The sequence below is a fragment of the Neopsephotus bourkii genome, unplaced genomic scaffold (assembly GCF_033783945.1).
Source record: "Neopsephotus bourkii isolate Nb327-2 ecotype Australia unplaced genomic scaffold, CSIRO-AGI_Nbou_v1 NB_1707, whole genome shotgun sequence".
Taxonomy (NCBI): Eukaryota; Metazoa; Chordata; class Aves; order Psittaciformes; family Psittacidae; genus Neopsephotus; species Neopsephotus bourkii.
This window is the reverse complement of record NW_026902181.1, coordinates 2,309,674-2,328,855: the sequence shown is the minus strand read 5'-3', so window position 1 is coordinate 2,328,855 and position 19,182 is coordinate 2,309,674. Positions and strand designations below refer to the sequence as shown.

At 39.0% G+C, this 19,182-nt stretch overlaps 1 protein-coding gene across 1 annotated transcript in view; it reads left to right on the top strand.

Moving 5' to 3' along the window:
- Positions 1-19,182, top strand: part of KCNH5 (potassium voltage-gated channel subfamily H member 5) — a 160,264-nt gene that overhangs the window by 98,930 nt on the left and 42,152 nt on the right. Inside the window, exons 8-9 of the mRNA XM_061376495.1 lie at positions 6,222-6,421; positions 17,839-18,091. Coding sequence (XP_061232479.1) covers positions 6,222-6,421; positions 17,839-18,091 — 453 coding nt within the window. The remainder of the gene's footprint in view (positions 1-6,221; positions 6,422-17,838; positions 18,092-19,182) is intronic.

Below are 19,182 nucleotides of genomic sequence, written 5' to 3'. Positions count from 1 at the left end.
TGCTCGGGGAGGGCAATGTATAGTTTTATTGCCTATGCTGCTGATCAGTCTTAGAATCCTAGAATCATAGAATAGTTAGGGTTGGAAAGGACCTTAAGATCATCAAGTTCCAACCCCCCTGCCATGGGCAGGGACACCTCGCTCTAAACCATATCACCCAAGGCCTCGTCCAGCCTGGCCTTGAACACTGCCTGGGATGGAGCATTCACAACCTCCTTGGGCAACCTATTCCAGTGCCTCACCACCCTAACAGGAAAGAATTTCCTCCTTATATCCAATCTAAACTTCCCCTGTTCAAGTTTTAACCCATTACCCTTTGTCCTATCAGTACAGTCTCTAATGAAGAGTCCATCTCCAGCATCCCTATAGCCCCCCTTCAGATACTGGAAGGCTGCTATGAGGTCTCCATGCAGCCTTCTCTTCTCCAGGCTGAACAGTCCCAACTTTCTCAGCCGATCTTCCTATCGGAGGTGCTCGTGGCCCTCCTCTGGACTTGTTCCAACAGATCCATGTCCTTTTTATGTTGAGGACACCAGAACTGCACACAATACTCCACGTGAGGTCTCACGAGAGCAGAGTAGAGGGGCAGGATCACCTCCTTCGACCTACTGGTCACGCTCCTTTTGATGCAGCCCGGGATATGGTTGACTTTCTGGGCTGCAAGTGCACACTGAAGCCGGCTCACATTCATTTTCTCATTGACCAGCACCCCCAAGTCCTTCTCTTCAGGGCTGCTCTGAATCTCTTCTCTGCCCAGCCTGTAGCTGTGCCTGGGATTGCTCCGACCCAGGTGTAGGACCTTGCACTTGGCATGGTTAAACTTCATGAGGTTGGCATCAGCCCACCTCACAAGCGTGTCAGGGTCCCTCTGGATGGCATTCCTTCCCTCCAGCGTATCAACCGAACCACACAGCTTGGTGTCATCGGCAAACTTGCTGAGGGTGCACTCAATCCCACTGTCCATGTCAGCGACGAAGATGTTGAACAAGACCGGTCCCAACACTGATCCCTGAGGGACACCACTCGTTACTGGTCTCCAGCCGGACATTGAGCCATTGACCACAACTCTTTGTGTGTGGCCATCCAGCCAGTTCTTTATCCACTGAGTGGTCCATTCATCAAATTGATGTCTCTCCAATTTAGAGACAAGGATGTTGTGTGGGACAGTGTCGAACGCTTTACACAAGTCCAGGTAGATGACATCAACTGCTCTACCCCTGTCCATCAGTTCTGTAGCCCCATCATAGAAGGCCACCAAATTGGTCAGGCAGGATTTCCCCTTAGTGAAGCCATGCTGGCTGTCACCAAGCACCTTGCTGTTTTTCATGTGCCTTAGCATGCCTTCCAGGAGAATGTGCTCCAAGATTTTGCCAGGCACAGAGGTGAGACTGACTGGTCTGTAATTTCCCGGGTCATCCATTTTCCCCTTCTTGAAAATGGGGGTTATATTTCCCTTTTTCCAGTCGTCGGGAACTTCACCTGACTGCCATGATTTTTCAAATATGATGGCCAGTGGCTTAGCAACTTCATTCGCCAGCTCCTTCAGGACCCGCAGATGGATTTCATCAGGACCCATGGACTTGTGCACGTTCAGATTTTTAAGATGGTCTCGAACCAGATCCTCTCCTACAGTGGGCCCAAGGTCTTCATTCTCACAGTCCCTCTGTCTGCCTTCCAAGGCTTGGGTGTTGTGTTCAGAGCATTTGCCAGTGAAGACTGGCATACTTGATACATGGGAGAAGAGACTGACACCCACCTCGCTAATTTTCTTTACAACAAGAGTTTAGAGGCATATTGTATATGCTTAGATTAATAATAATCTAGCATAGAGCAGACTGTAGGGAAAATTAGATCTCTCAAACAAGATTTCAGTTCCTAAAGACAGATGTTCATTTCTGGACATAATCTGACTGTATGCTAAATATAATCATTTATATGCAATATAATAATTTTATTTTAGAAAGTTTCTTGTTTTTTGAACAAGCAGAAGATTTATAAAAGAGTATTGATAAATCATTCAAAAATGTTTTATGTATGCACAAATACAGTAACACTTTTTATATATAAAAATACATAGTGCTGAGACCCTTGTATATTAATTAGAGGATATTTTTCAACACTGAAGAGTAAAAATTGAAATAAAACCAACAGTTGAACCACCTACCTCACCTTTAGGACTCAGAAAAATTATTTATGTATCATTATATCAAATTGATCTCTATGAAATCTAGTACTTCTCCAGATTTACACACATGGGACAATTAAGTAAATAAGCATTGCATGACTGTAGGAACATAACACGAACTGTCTGGAGAAATGGAGTTCATAAAAGAGAAGGTGAATAAATGCAATTTGACCTATCCAGACCTTTCAAGAAAGTGGGTATTTTTACCTTCAACCTCTGTAGTATCACCTTTCCCATTTCTTGTAACTAGGGAGACTAAATTTAAACTGTTGAAGTGTATGTATACCTTCAGCGATTTCTTTAGAGATTATTTAAATCCTCTTACTGGCAAGAGAGGCACAGTATTTTATTTCCTTCAGAACCTTTTGCAAATGATCTTTGCTGCCAGTTCTGCCTGCCAAAAATAATTAAAATCCAGAAAAAGTGAAATGCCCTTGGTAGCAGTCCTCTGCCTTTGTTTTTTTAAAGGTGAGGAGGAAGGTTCACACTTGGCACTTCAGCATCTGCTCATTAAATAGGGATGCTCTGAGAAATCTTTGTTTGCTTAACTACAGGCATTAGGGATTATTGATGAAGAGCCTTAAACTTTTACAGGCTGAAAAAGGCAACAGATCTATAGGTGGTCAGCTTCCTGAGCTGAGAACATGCCGGCCAACGAAGGAGCTGATTCAGCTCACCTCTCTGTCTTGTGCCATCCCATCTCTCATATTTGCAGCTCACACAACTACCCCAGCTGAAAGTTGGGGAGCAAAGAGCAAAGACAGGTAAATTGTATTTTTAAGGCAGACTGATTTCTGCTCATTAGACTCTCCCAAGCAGAGGATCCTTTCCCTGTAGAGAAGTGTCACAACAGGTGTCACAAATGCAATGCAAATTATTTATGTATTATTTCCTTATCAGCACAGACCTGTTCTGTTGCATACCAACACCTGCAAAACAATAAATAGTAGGGTTTTTTAAATTACCTTCTTTTCTAAGTATCAGATTGTGAAGTTTTAAACCAATCCATCAACTAAGCATCATGCAGCTGCTCGCTCACCACCCCCCTTGCTTTTCTCCTTCCTGAGGGAGATAGGGAGGAGAACTGGAAGAATGTAAACCCCCCAGGGATGGGGAAATGATTTACAAAGAGCTGGATTGCCCATGCCAGATTATGAAAAATGTGCTCAAAACCTGCAAATGAGTCTCAGCAGCTACCAATGTTGGCGTAGGGAAGCACCACAGGCAGGGAGAGTATTTGAGGCACAGCTTCAAAGCTGGGAAGATCTGAGTAGGTTCCCTCTAAATATTTGACAAAGCCCCCCCATGCAGTAACCTGTAAGAGAAGAGGAATGTTTAGATGAACTCAACCATGTGTCTTTATCATTTCTTATAGGAGGCAAAGGAAGGCTTTGATTTCCAACACAGAGATAATGCTGATTTTGTCTGTGCTGACTCTACAGCATGTAGGCTCCTGAATTCTGGCTTAGTGAGATACTGCTACGTAATGCCTTCAGTGATTTTGCAGGCTTAGTGCAATGATTTATCCTATCCAGGATGCTGTATTAGAAGACAGAGAACTAGAATTTCTCTTCTGACTGTATTTTCTACAAATTGTCTCTGCTAAAGAGTAATTTTTTTGCAGAGAAGGTAACACGTGCCTTTTGCTTCAGACAGGCTGTTTTCACTCTTTTCAACCTAGGAGGTATCAGAGTTGAATCTCTCTTTTCCTCACCTTGCAGGGAACTGTGTCACATTTTTAGTTAGCCTGGGTCTTCTGTGTAGGTTTGCATGGTCACTTGGGTCTCATGCATTGTAACTGAATATGCGGTCTAGCTGTAACTACATTTTAGGGACAGTCCCAGCTTCTCTTTACGTTTGTAGTCAGAGTAGTTTGCAGGTGCATCTAACATCAGAGAGGGAGACAAGAAGTATTGCACACTCACATATCTGATGGGCTAGTTCATGATGAATCAGCAACTGTTCTTCAGAAGAATGAGGGATGTTGCACTTAGAAGAAGTGACAGTTCGTCAAGTTTTCCCTTCTACAACAGTCCAAAAGAATGGAAAAAGATAAAAAAAAAAGAAGAGGTGGCATTCACCAATCTAGATTTTTTAATAATCCACATACTCTTTACTTGGACTGTTGTTACATAACTGAATGCATATGGAGATAGAGGAAACCTTTCTGTAGCTAGCAGGTGTGATGCAACAATCAGTAAAGCAAGGTAAAAACCTACCCTTGCAAAAAGCTTTATTTCTGGATATCACATACAGTATTAATCTGCTGTGTTTTCTAAGAACTGAAACCTTGTGTTTGACTTTGCTGCACATTATATGACTTTGTTTGTTATGTTCTTGTGTGTCAAGATGAAAAATCCCAAGACTTTGGTAAAACAATCAACATCACATTTCTGATGAACTTCAGCATCTATTTTTTACATGGATGTAGTAAAAAGCACTGTGAGAAATTGAAGTACGATTTTTTTTATTATACAGTTTTAGGAAAGCAGCTTTTTTTCGGGCTTTTTGTTTGTTTGTTTGTTTTTATTTTTATGTGACCTCTCAAATAGGTGTGATGAACGATAGTAAATTAGCATGAAAGAAAGTGAATTTTCTTGAATGAGGTAGAAATACCTTGCTGTGTAGAAGGAAGACATTATGCACTGAGAGATGGAAGACATTATTTCCTTTCACAGTGGGTTATTTATTGTCATTTGTAGGCTGCAGTTGTTTTTCAAAAAAAAAAAAGTATGGAAATGCATAGCAGCATAGCACCTCTGAACAAAGATTATTAAAAATGACAGGCACATTCTGTGTATTTGATAACGTCAAGAGCAGAAGTAGTTCCACACATTGGTATTATGAGATACCAGAATAATTCTGTTTTCTGAAAAATCTGTAATGCCTAATGGAAGAACATCAGTTTTGGCATTTTGGGCTTGCTTGCAAAGGTGATTACATTGTGACTCAATAAGGCATCTTGCACTTGCTTGACTTTAGAAGAATCTTTCCATCCACCACTATTTAAGACAGCACCAGTAAAAGTGTGCATTTAAGATTTTGCTTGAATGCTTTGCCAAATTTAGCTTTCACTCTCCATCAGACAGTGCTCAGTGTATCACACTTGTAATAATACACAGAGGTTTATGCCTTTTCAATTGGAAAGGCTTACTTAAAGCATGCGATTTTCTCAGTTATGGCATGCCGTTCTTTGGTATTGCGCAACTCAACTTGCTGAGCTTGACAGTAATGGTGGCGCATATGGAAAGAGCAGAATCAAACCAGAAGAGAAGGTAACTCCAGTAATGGGTTTGAGGTAGTGCTTCCTATTCTACCATGTCCTCCTTCTGTCCTGATCATATGCTTTCAGCAATGAAACTTTATGTTGTTCCCTCATCAGTTTTTCTCTCATTGAAATCATTAGACGGCATTCAGAGTTGATGTGACATACTCAAGTTGTCTGCTGGGACTGGCTGTGAAAGTGAATTGTGAAATTCCACTCTGAATCTTTCTTGTGCACACCTTGGCTTTTGACACTGGACCCTACTTGTATAGATAGCTCCTTGACAGGCTTCCCAGGTTCCTTTCTTCTCCATTTCATTTCTTCTTTGGGACTGAGGCCATTCTTTACTCATAGCACATGCTAACTAAGGTGGTCTTACAAGAGTTCAGCATGGTTCTTTGGATAGTGCCTTCAGGGTTTACTGGCAGGCTGAAGCTACATTTGAAAATTAGTTTGGATTAGGATAGAGTGTAGAGTTAAAATGCACTGTCTGTTTTTAAATAATTCCATGTGTTGACATTATCTGAATGACTGATTTTGTAAATTAATGCACACTGAGTGGCTGTAAGAGCTGTATAGGGAAATTCAAGAAATAACTCTGTATGTGTATGTGTGCGAGAGTATATGAGTAAATAGAATTTTTCAGTTTACACCTATGTATTTGCAGTAATTTGTAACCATACATAAAATTCTTTGATGTTATCCTTGAATTATAAGAATCAATAACTGGAGCTTACATATTTGTTTTTAATCACCTTTGTTTTTTTTCAGCTCTTCTTTATGCAACTATTTTTGGAAATGTCACAACCATTTTCCAGCAAATGTATGCCAACACCAACCGATACCATGAGATGCTGAACAACGTGAGGGATTTCCTAAAATTATATCAAGTCCCAAAAGGCCTTAGTGAAAGAGTCATGGATTATATTGTCTCAACCTGGTCCATGTCTAAAGGAATTGACACAGAGAAGGTATGAGTACATGAGGTAACAATTTCGACAGCAAGAGTTTTGCGTCCATTGTGTACATTCTTAGAAACAGGACTGTATAACAGCATATAACTTACTAACAAGTCCTTAACTGCATGCTTCTCCATTATTCTGTTTGTTTTGATCTAGACTTAGATGTTTTTAAAAAAAGACTGCTTTGCTGCTTTGGAAGTATGTGTTTATTTTCCATTATGGTAAATGTTTTCAGATTTCCAGTCTTTCTTTGCCTAAATGTTAAATAATTTTAATATACTTAACAATTGAAATCAATGGGAAATTGGTCTTCAAATTAGTCCGTGAATGTAATTTGATGTCTAACCTACATTGGTATTATTCTGAAAATTATTGGCATCTGTGAGTTGCAATGAAATGAGTTTGATTGGCTTGTACCTTTGCTGATACCCAGGACATCGACGTATCCATCAGCGTAATTAATATAGGATTTAATGGCAATAGAGATTGATCTCCTTGAGCTAAAATATCATGGCTAGGACTTAAGGTCTTTGGTAGAGAGATATAGAAAATGTGGCACTGCTGGCAGCCACGTGGGGTAGAAGTCCTACAGGACTTTAGCCTTCCGAAAGGACTGGTCAGTTAGGTTTCTTCAAAAGCTGATTAAAGTAGGTCATCTTTGGAGAGGGATTCACTGTGTGCCAGGACAGACCAAGTGAATTGTCCTCAGGGCGTCTTATTCCCCATGATATGTGCAATGAGTAGTCTTGGATATTTTAGAGAACTGAAGTCAGATGGGAAGGTTTCCAACTGCAATACCTTGAATACGGGCAAGATAAAACAGTTTTAGATCTAGATTTTTGGTTAGTGGAGGTCAACAACGTTCCTGTGGCTTCTGTGGACCTGACGCACGTCAGTTGAAATTAGGCATTCAATCTCCAGTTTCCGTGAAGATTTCACTCCTAAGAACTTAAAAGTTTGAGGGAGGGTAAGAAAGTGTCATGATATATTAATATCTTAAAATGTCTAGTGCTTGCAGAGGTTTGAAGTTCTTGCTTCAGTTGAATCTATTGCAAGATATGTGATGATGATGCAACTTGCTCAGATATGCCGAGATGAAGCTGCTACACTGAAAATTTAGTCTTACATCATGCTGGTGCAATAGCAGTTATCATGTTAATCGTGGGCTGTAAAATTTGGATACCATCACAAATACAACTATTTTCAGCAACAAGGATTTTGATTTCTTTGATTCTTGTGCTTCAGTATGCCACATTCTGTAACATGTTAACTTCTTATACACTAATACTCTAACTTCCCAATCCTGATTCATACAGTGTTAAAAGTGAGCTTTTATAGTGTAAACTACTGTAAATGCATTCAGTCCTATCATGTAAACTCAAAACCATATAAAAATTCAACTTTCATTTGCATTTATCTCCTTGCAGTTAAGCCAGAATCCTGTATTATTCCACTACAGTTTCATTAGATTTTAATGATGCTTTGCAGTGAATTAGGAGAACCTATGCTTTAATTACTGAAATTTCCTTCCATAGTTTCTGCATGTCCGCTTTTATAGATTATAAAAATGCAGTTAGAGCCCTAATCTTCGACTCCTGGTAAGCAGTGTTCTCTCATCTGTAAGACAGTAGTGGCTGCTTAGCTAGATAATTAATATGGCTGTAACATCTGCAACTTGGGTTTTTAACAATTTTCCCTTGGTAAAGACTTACCTAAACTTAGGCTTGGATCCAAAACCTATTTAAAACAGTGGAAGGATTTCAGGAACCTCTGCATCTGGACACCAGTAGTTGCATCTAATCGAACTTCCCAGAAAACCCCATGTTACAGAAGATCAGGAGACAAGATAAACGTAAGAACTTGAGCACCGGTTTGAATATTTTGGTGTTTTCTATCCCTTACAGCCTTCAAGTCTGTAAAAGCAATAGCAGCAGTGGCCGGTAGTGCCTGCAGTGATCATCCCTGGAACTGTACGAATGTAAGGATCAGGCAGTTTGCTTTGAGCTGCAGGACCCTAGCCAAAGTCAGGATTTGTTTTAGCAAAACTGTGGAAAGCTGCGCTGTAGCCAGGCAGCCTTCCTACCTTTATCTCCACTCAGGAAGGTGTTGTGATGTGCTTCATCAAAACAAAAAAGAGAAAATGGTGTAAATTCCCGCTGAAAAATTGTAGAAACAGTGGTACACTCCCAGAAAATAGTCATGTAGGTTGCATCATTTCTCTTGCATTAGGTCCTTCATTACCCCTTCAAGCCCACTTGTAAGGCCCTTTGCATTTAAATGGAATCCATCTGTGCTAAACCTAGAGCAGGAAGTGGATGGGAGTATGCTGTAGGAACTTCCAAGGTACACAAAGTCGAATTTATTAACGTAGGCACCGTGGGGTAATGGGAATAAACTAGACTTAGCTGAGCTGCTAAATCCAGTTAGTGCTCCAGTGTAGGTTGGAATAGGTGATTACTGCCCCAGGTCTTGAATTGCTTATCTGCTCTGCTTTGTCTGATGGGCTGGACATGACCTTAGGGGCTTCTTTTAATCTAGTTTTCAAAGCTCCAGTAATAGGATTCTGACCAGTCTGTTGTCTGGATATCCTGTGATTTCCCATTCTCCTTAATTTTGATGAACTTTTCAAGAAGCTTCTTATTACCTTGCAAAACACGTGTGCTTGTGGCACATGATAATTAGTGAGGGATTTCTCAACTTTTCAGTTTCCATCAGACAGCTCAATTTCCATCATCCAAGGATGTTTTACAACCTAACGTACAGGATTACATCCTAAACTGTTCCAAATATAACTGCATTGTCACAGTGAAATGTGTTTTACAACATCATTTACCTCAAATTTATAAAACATTTCATTCAGTCACTCAGCATGTTGAAATCAGCATGTTTTGAAATCCATATTCAAAGAACAAAAAGGCTAATGTACTAACAGAGAATGAAATTTCTTATATGAGGGTTACGGTAGGTTCCTATGGTAATAAACAATCCTAGCAATCTGATGGAATAAAAGTAAACCAATGCCTGTATTTCTTTGATAACTATAGATTTTAAATTAATATGCTCGAAATTAAAATATAATTTAATAACTTGATTGGAATTACTACCAGTTAACCTGTAGATTTGTTGCATCGCATCTCAACTATCTGTGCTAGAATGACACATTCACTGGGTAGTCCCAAAACAGACCTTGGTTAAAACTGTTAAGGTTGAGTCCTTAGAGGGGAACTGAAGGCAAAGTGGAAGTTAGCATGGAGGAAGATAAATGAAGATCTGGTCCTTGCTGCTTGTGAGAGCAAGCTGTCTCAAACAGAACTTTTTCTTAAAGCTCCTGTCTGTTGTCCTTGTATGTGGAAGAGGACTTGTTCTCCCACACTGAAGTAACGGCGCTTAAAAGCACACTGTTTTGGCTTCCCTGTTCTTCTTGGGAATAGCTCATCTTCAAAGCCTGTCTTCAAATCTCAGTGCTTCCGCCTGTCTCTGAGTGTTCACAAACAAGGAATTAACAATGACACTAAAAGCATTAGCCTATTTATTGTTATTACTTAAGAGGAAGCAAGTGGCCTCTGATCTATAATCTTAAATCACTTAAACATGAGAGCCCTCCTCTGACAGCTGGATGATGTATGTATTACAAGCACATGAACTCTTATCTCCTGGTGTAATGGTGGCTCAAACAAGATGTTTTTTTGTTTGTTTGTTTTTGTTTTTTGGTTTTTTTTTTATGTTTAGTGCTACAGGTTTGGGGTTATTCATCAATAATGAGCAGAGCTAAATAGATGACAAAATCAAGAGGCCTTTATATACTAAACACTATCTCTGATCCAGTAGAACCTGGGGGTTTTTGAGAGAGGTAAAAAGAAACAGTATATACTCTGTATAAGACCATTTTTAAGCAGCTGAAAAAGATCTTTACAGTAATAATTTGATATATGACATATACACTGAATTCAAATATCTTAGTTTTTATTGAAATCTCTAGGCAGCAAATGAAAAATTTATAGATATTAGCTATTCTATAAGAAATAGGTCATTATACATGAAAGTAGAACAACCATTACCAGATGCAGATGTCTCGAGGTCTCTTCTAATGATAAAGTTCTGCAATGTCAGTAAACCCCAAAGATTTTCTCTTCTTGACCTCTGTGCTATTGTATGGCCTATGATTTGATCAGAAGGCAATTAAATAAATGTCTATCATGTTTTAACAGCCAGTTCTTTCAGAAAAATCAAAGGTTGAAAGAAAAAAAAAGGCATCTATTTAGTCTCAATCTAAGCATCAATGGCAGTTGAATAATGAGATCCAATTCCACATTGCAGTGACTGAAATGGAAATAATGGGAAAATAAAGCAGTATTAAAACTGTTCACCACTGGCTCACTAAGCTTTTATATGAGAGATGGGTTTATGGTAAATAAAGAGAGGTTTTAACTATATTAAACATTAATCTACACAAGGACAGTGCACTTAAGTCATGTTTGCTGTTAACAAGATCTTCAAGAACTGTAGTAATAATTAGTGATACTCTGAGATGAAGAGGGGAATCAGGCTGCTGTTCCTAGGTGTCTCATCACATAGAGGTGTCTGTTAAGTGCTGGCTGGATTTCCTTGTGGATGATGGGGTTAGAAAGCTTCCAAAATTCATGGCTGAAGAGAACTTCTGCAAAATTAGGTGTGAAAGCTACAACCAATTCCCTGCTGAAGAGGGAAGGTAAAAATCATTTGGACAAGTATTTTTGTTTCGTTGTAGAAGCGGGGTTGTTGGTCGTTCCTTGCAGATCGGGACGAGGTGAACAAGAAGTCTTCCTTCACCTCGCACAGCTGAGCTAGGACCAGGTACAGTTGCAATCCACGGTTTGGAGAGCGGGATGCAGGAGAGATGGTCAGGGTGTCAACTGTTCTTCACACAGGTCCAAGAGTGGGGCCTGTACACCAGTGGGGCTTTCTGTTTCACCTGTATGGATGGTATGGATTATTCACCACTGTATGCACTGTGCAGAGCCAGGAAAGATACACTATTTTCTCTGCCTCTTGGATGTGTTCATTTTGGGATTGATTCAGATTAAACTATGAACCTGTCATGTTTGAGGAAATGCCAGAGCTATGTAACAGCTCATGAGCTTATTTCCTGGGGGGAGTAAGTACCTGAGTGGATGGGGTCAGCTGTTTTCCTGAGCACTGGTACCAAAGGGATGGATCTGACAGAAGGGCTGACAGACATGTAGAGACCACGTCTAGGGTAAGGTCTTCTACAGATCTCTTTTAATGATTTCACCCTTGAATGTCTTTCTGAAAAGCTGCATGTTAGAAAATAAAGCCATCTCCAGAAGAAGCACAAAAATAAAATAATCAATTGATCCACTTCATTCTTCCTATGAAAGGGTGACCTTGGTACCAGAAGTTGTCACCCCCAAAAATATTGTGACTTGAGAGATTCTTTGATGTATGCCATATCCTTTCTGATGTTTATTTTTCTTTATCTTAAGTAAATTTTTAATGATATAATTCCCTGTAATCTGCTGTCCTTTACCCCATTAGAAGGTCATGTAATGACTGTGCTTGGGATACATATTATAGCACAATTGAAAACCTTCAACTTTACAACCATTATGCATCCTGGAATCTGCTACTTTGGGTCATCAGTGGATGCTACTAATGTACTACACTTTCCATTGTGTTAGACAAACGAGCAGGCCTTGTGATGGTAAACCACTTGATTCCTTAAAATACATGGTAATGCCTCTCATATTCCCCTGATTTCAGACCCATAGCCAGATTATATCAGTGTTGACAATACTGAATTTAATATAATCTAGAGCCAATTTCTAGGGATTTTTTATGTCTCTAACACTTGTTACTCAGTTAAACCAACTCAGTTAACAACAGTAGTTAATTTTGCTACTATACTCATAAATCTAAGCATTCTGATCACTGGTTCAGCTCATGTATTGTTAATAAGAAAATAAGACAAACTCAGTTTATTAGACTCGATTGTCAGATCTCAATTTCTGAGCACTGAAATCTAAGTGACCTTGGGGTTTAGTGCAATTAAAACAGAGAACACAGTTGCTTCTGAAATTCAATTCTTGGTGCCAAGAAGTTCAGTGATGTGTTGAAGATTGCCTTAATGCATGCAGGGTTAATAACTGCTTAGTTCCATACATCACCTTTGAGTTACTTACAAAATTACCTGATTATTACAGGAAAATGCTCTGTGATTTGCCAATCAGCTGTTTTCTCATCTCTGTTTCTTGGCCTCCAGGCAGTGCCGAATGTAACACTTTTAGCCAGGTCTGCAAAAGAAGGCAACACTGAAATGAATCAAATAGTTCTAAACATCTGAATGACTTGGTCAGGTGCCTAGAGAGTATTGTGAGGTTTTGTAAAAAACTGACCTTGATTATGGCTGCTGAGTATGTTTGAAAACCCAGAGTGGCCTTTGTCCACAAAATAAAAAGAGCTGTCTGTGGCCTGTAGCTGTTGAGAAGTTGGAGGAACTGATTTTATTTATTGTTAAAGCTGACATTTTTTAGTATATTCAGTATTTGTTACTGTTATTCATTTAGGAAATAGCCCTTGTTATTTCACTGCTAAGACTGTCTAAGCTCTTCACTTGAATATCACTCAATATATCCCCTAGCTAAAACCTGAGAAAGTGAGAATCCTGTATGCATAAAGAGAATTGCAAATAGATAGTATTCATGATTCACTGGCCTCTGCCCTTTCTGTTAACAAGTCTTAACAGGTTCTGTAACATTTGCTAAGCAATTCTGTAGTGTTTTCCAGCCGGGGAAGATTTTTTAAAAATACTTAAAATCCTTCTAAAAAATACTGTTTGGACACGCTCTTAATCTGTACAGTTTTTGTTTCAATTCATTTGCTTTTCTTTGAGTTCTTTGTAATCTCTGCTCCCTGTAGGGTTCTTTGAGTTGTTCAAGAGGCTTATCTTAAACTGCCTGAGCATGCTGAGGAAATGGATGGGAGACGAAAAAAAGTCAGATTGAACTTCCTTGAGAATTTTATTCCCCCCTTACAGATCTCAAGATGAAAAGATAGTGAGATGTTTTGTGCCAATTCCCTGTGAGCTGGTTACTGACTTTCTGAGTTTCTAACAGCAGCTACAAGCTTTCCTCACCACCAGCATTTTACATATGCCATAAGGTGCTCTAGAGATGGCAGCAGTGTTGAATCTCTGCCTTGGGTGGTGTTGTGTTGGGTTTGTATCAGTTGGATTCCAGGTGATGATGGCAGAGCTCAGCAACTGCCTTACAGTGACTTTGAGGAGACTTAATTTTCTCTGCAGAGAAGGGAAGAGATAAATGTTATTCTGTGCTGTACTATCTCCTCTCTCAGTTTGGTAGTTGTTCGGGTCTTCCCGGATATACACAGCATGGAACCTTGCTCCTTTTCTGGTAGAAACACAGTTAATATAGCAGCAAAGATTCTCCTCTGGGTAGAATTTAACTTTCTCCTCTGATTTTGCATTGAAACATGACAGGTTCTGTTCTTTCATGCTGCTTGGATACATATGGAAAAGCTGACTACAGTCTGTGGCTACAGATTTATTGCAGAGCAACTTCTTTAGCAGCACAAGCATCTGGTCCCTGCAGACTGTCTGCTTTAAGCCATGCGCTCCGAAACCATATTAGTAAAGCATTGCAGTCAGCAATCTTAATATCCTACTTTGGTTATAAACGATAGGTTTCTTGGAGTCTCTAAGGAAATTTCAGAAATTCTTCTCGGTGGGGTTTGATGCACTGTTGAAAGAATAAGCTAAATCTGAACTTTGGTTCTAGTAACATGAAGTTGGAGGCTTTTCCCCAACACTGAAACAATAGATTAAATATTACAGGATATCCTCTATCTTAAACTGAATTTCTCTTTTACACCAGTGTGTGTGCAAACGGACTCACGTACAACTATGTTGCCACTAGTTTGTATCTTTTTGGTTGTTCTCTGCCTTAAAAATGCTGAGATCTCAGTAAGAGAATTTTACAATGTCAGCGTCTTCTACTATCAATAAGGGATCATTTTCAGAAAAATATTTACATGAATTTGAAGTACTGATTTTCTCATTTTCTGCTTTTAGAATCTTTGGGCTACTTATTATTAGCTTCCAAATGCTTCTGTGTGATCCTGTATCACATTATGCATCTTCTTTGGAAGCAAGAAAATTGCTGCATACTGTAATGTGTCACCAACAACCCCTTTTTACAGTACAACTAATAGAGAAGTTGGTGGCATCTGTGAGACTCCTTCTGAATTCATGACATTGGTATTTGTAAACACAAAAAGAAGTGCTGCAAAGTCAGGTTGTAGCTTATGATGTCCCGTGCTTGGACCATATGGAAAAAAAAAAAAAGCTGAATATTAAGATATTTTTATCTTTGCTTTTTTTTTTTTCTATGTATATCTACATTTATCAAAGTTCCTCTGCCAAATCCTTCAATATTGTTTCTTTTAGTTGTCATCTGTTTCATTCTCTGTTCTCAGTAATTGCAGTGTAGCAGACAAGAAAACTGAAATAAAGAATGTTGCATCGTTACTCATTTACTGCTGTACTACTAGTTGATAAGTGATATTTCCATACAGAAATACGTCATTAGGAGAATCACTTTTATCATGACATCAGAAAATTCCTAAATTATGCTAAGATTGGCTTTTTCTGTGGAATGGAATTTCTTCTCTCTCTTCTTATTACAGTATATGAAGTGTGTCATGATAGATAGATCTGTTGTGTTTATACAGAGTAATGCTTTGAGTGCTCTCTTTTAATATTCTGTGTTTAACTCTGTATTTGTGAAGAAACACTAAGCTGCTTTGCCTCCAAGTGGCTTTTATTCTTTAGGGACACAGTTAATTTACATTCCAGAAAAGAAAGGGTCCTGAAACATCTCAGAATCTTGTAGTAACAACCTATGCAGTAATTTAATAATTATCTTTTTTTTTTTTTGCTGCAGTTTGAAAGCTTAAAAGATAAAATTTAGAAATCAATCATGTACGAACACACACATTTTTCTTAAGAGTAGTGTTTGAGAATTTATAACTCATGGCCTTAAGTCAAAGGCATTTACATTAGTGAAAGTATTAAAGGGACATAAAAAACTTATAACCATAATTTAGGCCCAAGAGCAGATAAAATGTTAAAAAATCATCAATCATGATAAAAAAAAAAAAAAAAAAGACATGTTTTGTGTTTAATCCAGAAGCAGGGCTGAGGTGAAACAATCACTCTCAGAAGTATTTTTGGTTTTGTTTTTTTTTTTACCTGGAAAAAATAAGGTGTGCCCATATTTCTAATGATAAATAGAATGACTGAAGTAAGTATACATTTGTAAAGTTGACATTTACCCTTAACATAACTATGGAAAGGTGATACAGCATATGCCAACAATGACGCAGACAAGACATTACTAATGCAAAAAAATGGTTTATTAGAGAATGTTTTGTCAAATATGTTTATTAGTTTTTTTATGATAAAACTAACTTATGGAGGGTATTTTAATGTGTTCTGTACAATGTTTTTTTCGGAAAAATAGCATTGGGCCAATCTGACTTACTGTCTGTTAAATCAAATAAAATCTAATTATCTGGTAGATCTGGGAAGGTGGTTGTAAGTGAGGAAACCTAATGCTATGGGGAAGTTTCCAAAGAGATACTATGCTTCACAATGTTAGGCACAAGAACCATTATCTCTCTTGTTTATTTGAGATGAGATCAAGAGGTGACCTGGTTATATTCTATAAACACCTACACATGGAAGATATTTCCAGTGATTGCAAATATTTTATCTAGTGACATGACGAGTTCTCCTGGCTGTTGGCTGAAAAATGAGGAAAAAAATACTAGTTCAGAAACAGCACATGTTTTAAATGAGAGAGTAGCTGTCCATTGGAACAACTACCTTGTATCATTTGAAAACATTAAATCAAGGCCTTCCATGTTATAATTTTAAAAGGTAGTATGGGATTGTTATGAAAATTATGAGTGCAAGAGGCTAGTGCAGCTGGTTGGAGTAGCTCCTTCTAGCCTTGGACTGTCATAGTACAGAGGCTAGAATAACTTCTTCACCTGTTTGCATTCATATCTTTGACTGCAGAGCAACTTTGATCTATTGAAACAAGAAAGTGGCTAAATGTTATTAGTAAACTAGAAATTATTTACTATTTTCCCATTCTGTGTTTTAGGACCTTTAATAATACTTTACAATCATGTACCTCTTCTGAATTAAACAGAAATTAAAACTGTGGCTTTATATTAACATGACCATTTGCCTCAAAGCTTAGTCAGGTTTACCAAAGTCTCCTTCTGTTTGCTAATATTCAATGGTAGTCAACACATTGACCCAGTGTCCCTCTCTTGCACTCTCTGTAGAGCTAGCTGCCAGTTTAATTCCATACAAGGAGAAATTAATCAGTACTATTGATTTGCAGTCTTTATATGAGACTTCTGAAGTGCTCTTTATCTTATGCTCTTCTCTATTATTTATCCTAGGAAAACTTTAAAAGGTTTTATATATTTCTCAGTGCAATTACCTACCTTACCATTTTAGGGTTATAAGGATGCTAGTGTGTATAGGAGGATGTGCAAATATTTAACATACAGTTTACAAACCTAAGAAGACCCACAGATTTTCACTTTTTTTCTTCAGGTGTGTTTGTGGTACTATTTCAGTAGGGAAAGCTATTTAAGCTAAGAAATTAATTGAAGGTCTTATTAAATTGATCTGATATGAAGATTATCTTCATATTCACAGGACAGTTTTTCATCCACCTTTATGTATCATAAGGTTTCATAATACGTTCTGTTTGTTCTAATCTCAAACTCTTTGGATTTTCCAGTCTGTAAACACTACAGGGCAGGTTACTTATTATATGTTTATATGGCACTGAAACTAAACCCTAGGTGTGTTTGGATACATGTCGGTAAGTGGTCATCTACGCTAAGACTTTTGAAGACTAGGTTTTCTATATGTGAGCAAAATATGTTTTCTATTGTGAATGGTCTGTCTTCCTATGTCTTCAAGTTCCTTAAGCTCTAAGTCTTCATTCTGTACTCCTGCAGGGATTGAGAGTAGCAGCAGGTGAATAGCCAGAACATCTGGAGGGATATCCCAAACACAACATAGTTGTTCCACCTGCAATTCTGGAAAACAAGTGTGAAAACTGTTAGGAATGAGAACAGTGTAACAGCATAGTCCCTTCTTCCACATCACTCTTTCAGCTGCAGTGAAAGCAGTAGGTGGTAGAAAAAGACTACCCCGATTCAAGATAAAATTCCCGCCAGGAGCTTTATGAAATAATTGGATGGATGGATCTTAAGATTGCTTGGGAGGATCTTAAGATCTGTCTGTTAAGTTGTTTTGTAAAGCATATACTGGCCATGTGTCATATTCCCAGCTGATTATTTTTCATCTTTCTTTTATTCAGGTTCTCTCAATTTGCCCAAAGGACATGAGAGCAGATATATGTGTGCACCTAAACCGGAAAGTTTTTAATGAGCATCCTGCCTTCCGGCTGGCTAGCGATGGCTGCCTGCGAGCCCTGGCTGTGGAGTTTCAGACGATTCATTGCGCCCCAGGGGACCTCATCTATCACGCTGGGGAAAGTGTTGATGCTCTTTGCTTTGTGGTCTCAGGATCCCTGGAAGTCATCCAGGACGACGAGGTGGTGGCTATTTTAGGTACTGTGATTTCTATTGAAATTCTAGGGGTTTGGATAAATTTGCCTTCTGCTTAGCTTTGTATATTAACGAGTTTTGCCTAACATCAACTGAAACTGTTAGGAGGCTAGTGGTTGTCATGAGATGGAGATGTTTTGTCTCCAGAGATACAGCTGTAGAAGAAGGCCCTTCATCTTTTATGCCATCGGGAATGCTCTTTCTGCCCAGCATGGCTCACTGGTCACAAAGTGTCTCAGATCAGAAGAGAATGGCATCTGTGTGCTCGACATCTTTTAAATAGCCTGGTAGAGAAAATGCAGATTGTTTAGTATTAGTCTCGGGAGGATTTCCACTTTAACCTTCACACTGGCGTTTTAATTTGTCTATATACTAGCCCAGAATAACAGCTGGAAACAGTCTCTACAAGGAGGCAAAACTGTCTCTTATAGTGAACTGGCTTTAGAGAAAATCAACCTCATCTGACTATGCAAACAGATAGCGATGCACCTATCTTTTTGCATAGCCTAGCCAGCAACAGGCATGAGAAGCTTCAATAATGGGGAAGCTCCTGTCACCCCACTGTGATGTCTGGTTTGCCAGTAGTGGGTGGGAAAAGGCTTCATGCAGACTTCTCCCTAGCTTGTAAGGAATTGGGAAAGGTGTAGCAGATGGTGGGACTGAGTGATCAGCACTAGTGCTGAGGCAGGAATCATCCTCAGAGGCAGAACAGTGTAGAGGAAGAAATGGTAGCTCTGCCTAAAAACCAGAGTCTGACTTCCTATTTAAAGTAGACTCACTTGTAGAACTTGTCTCCAGTTGAATATTAGCTATTTGCTTTCTCTTAAACTGGAGCTGTGACTCCCTGAGAGCAAATCCAATGGGTGACATTGTCCTAGGGAACTTCTTACACCCCACTGAAGCTCTGTATTTCTTCCCTGTAAAGGTGGCTCTAGAGGGCTCCATGGGACCCTCTTGTGTCTCATGGGGATGACAGATGTGAGATGAAGGTTACACTTGGAGTTGCCCTCGCATGTGGGAAGAGAGCGGACATGGGGAGTCACTACTGGTCATGAATCAAGGCTTCAGCTCCTTCCCAGCTGGCAACAAAGGGG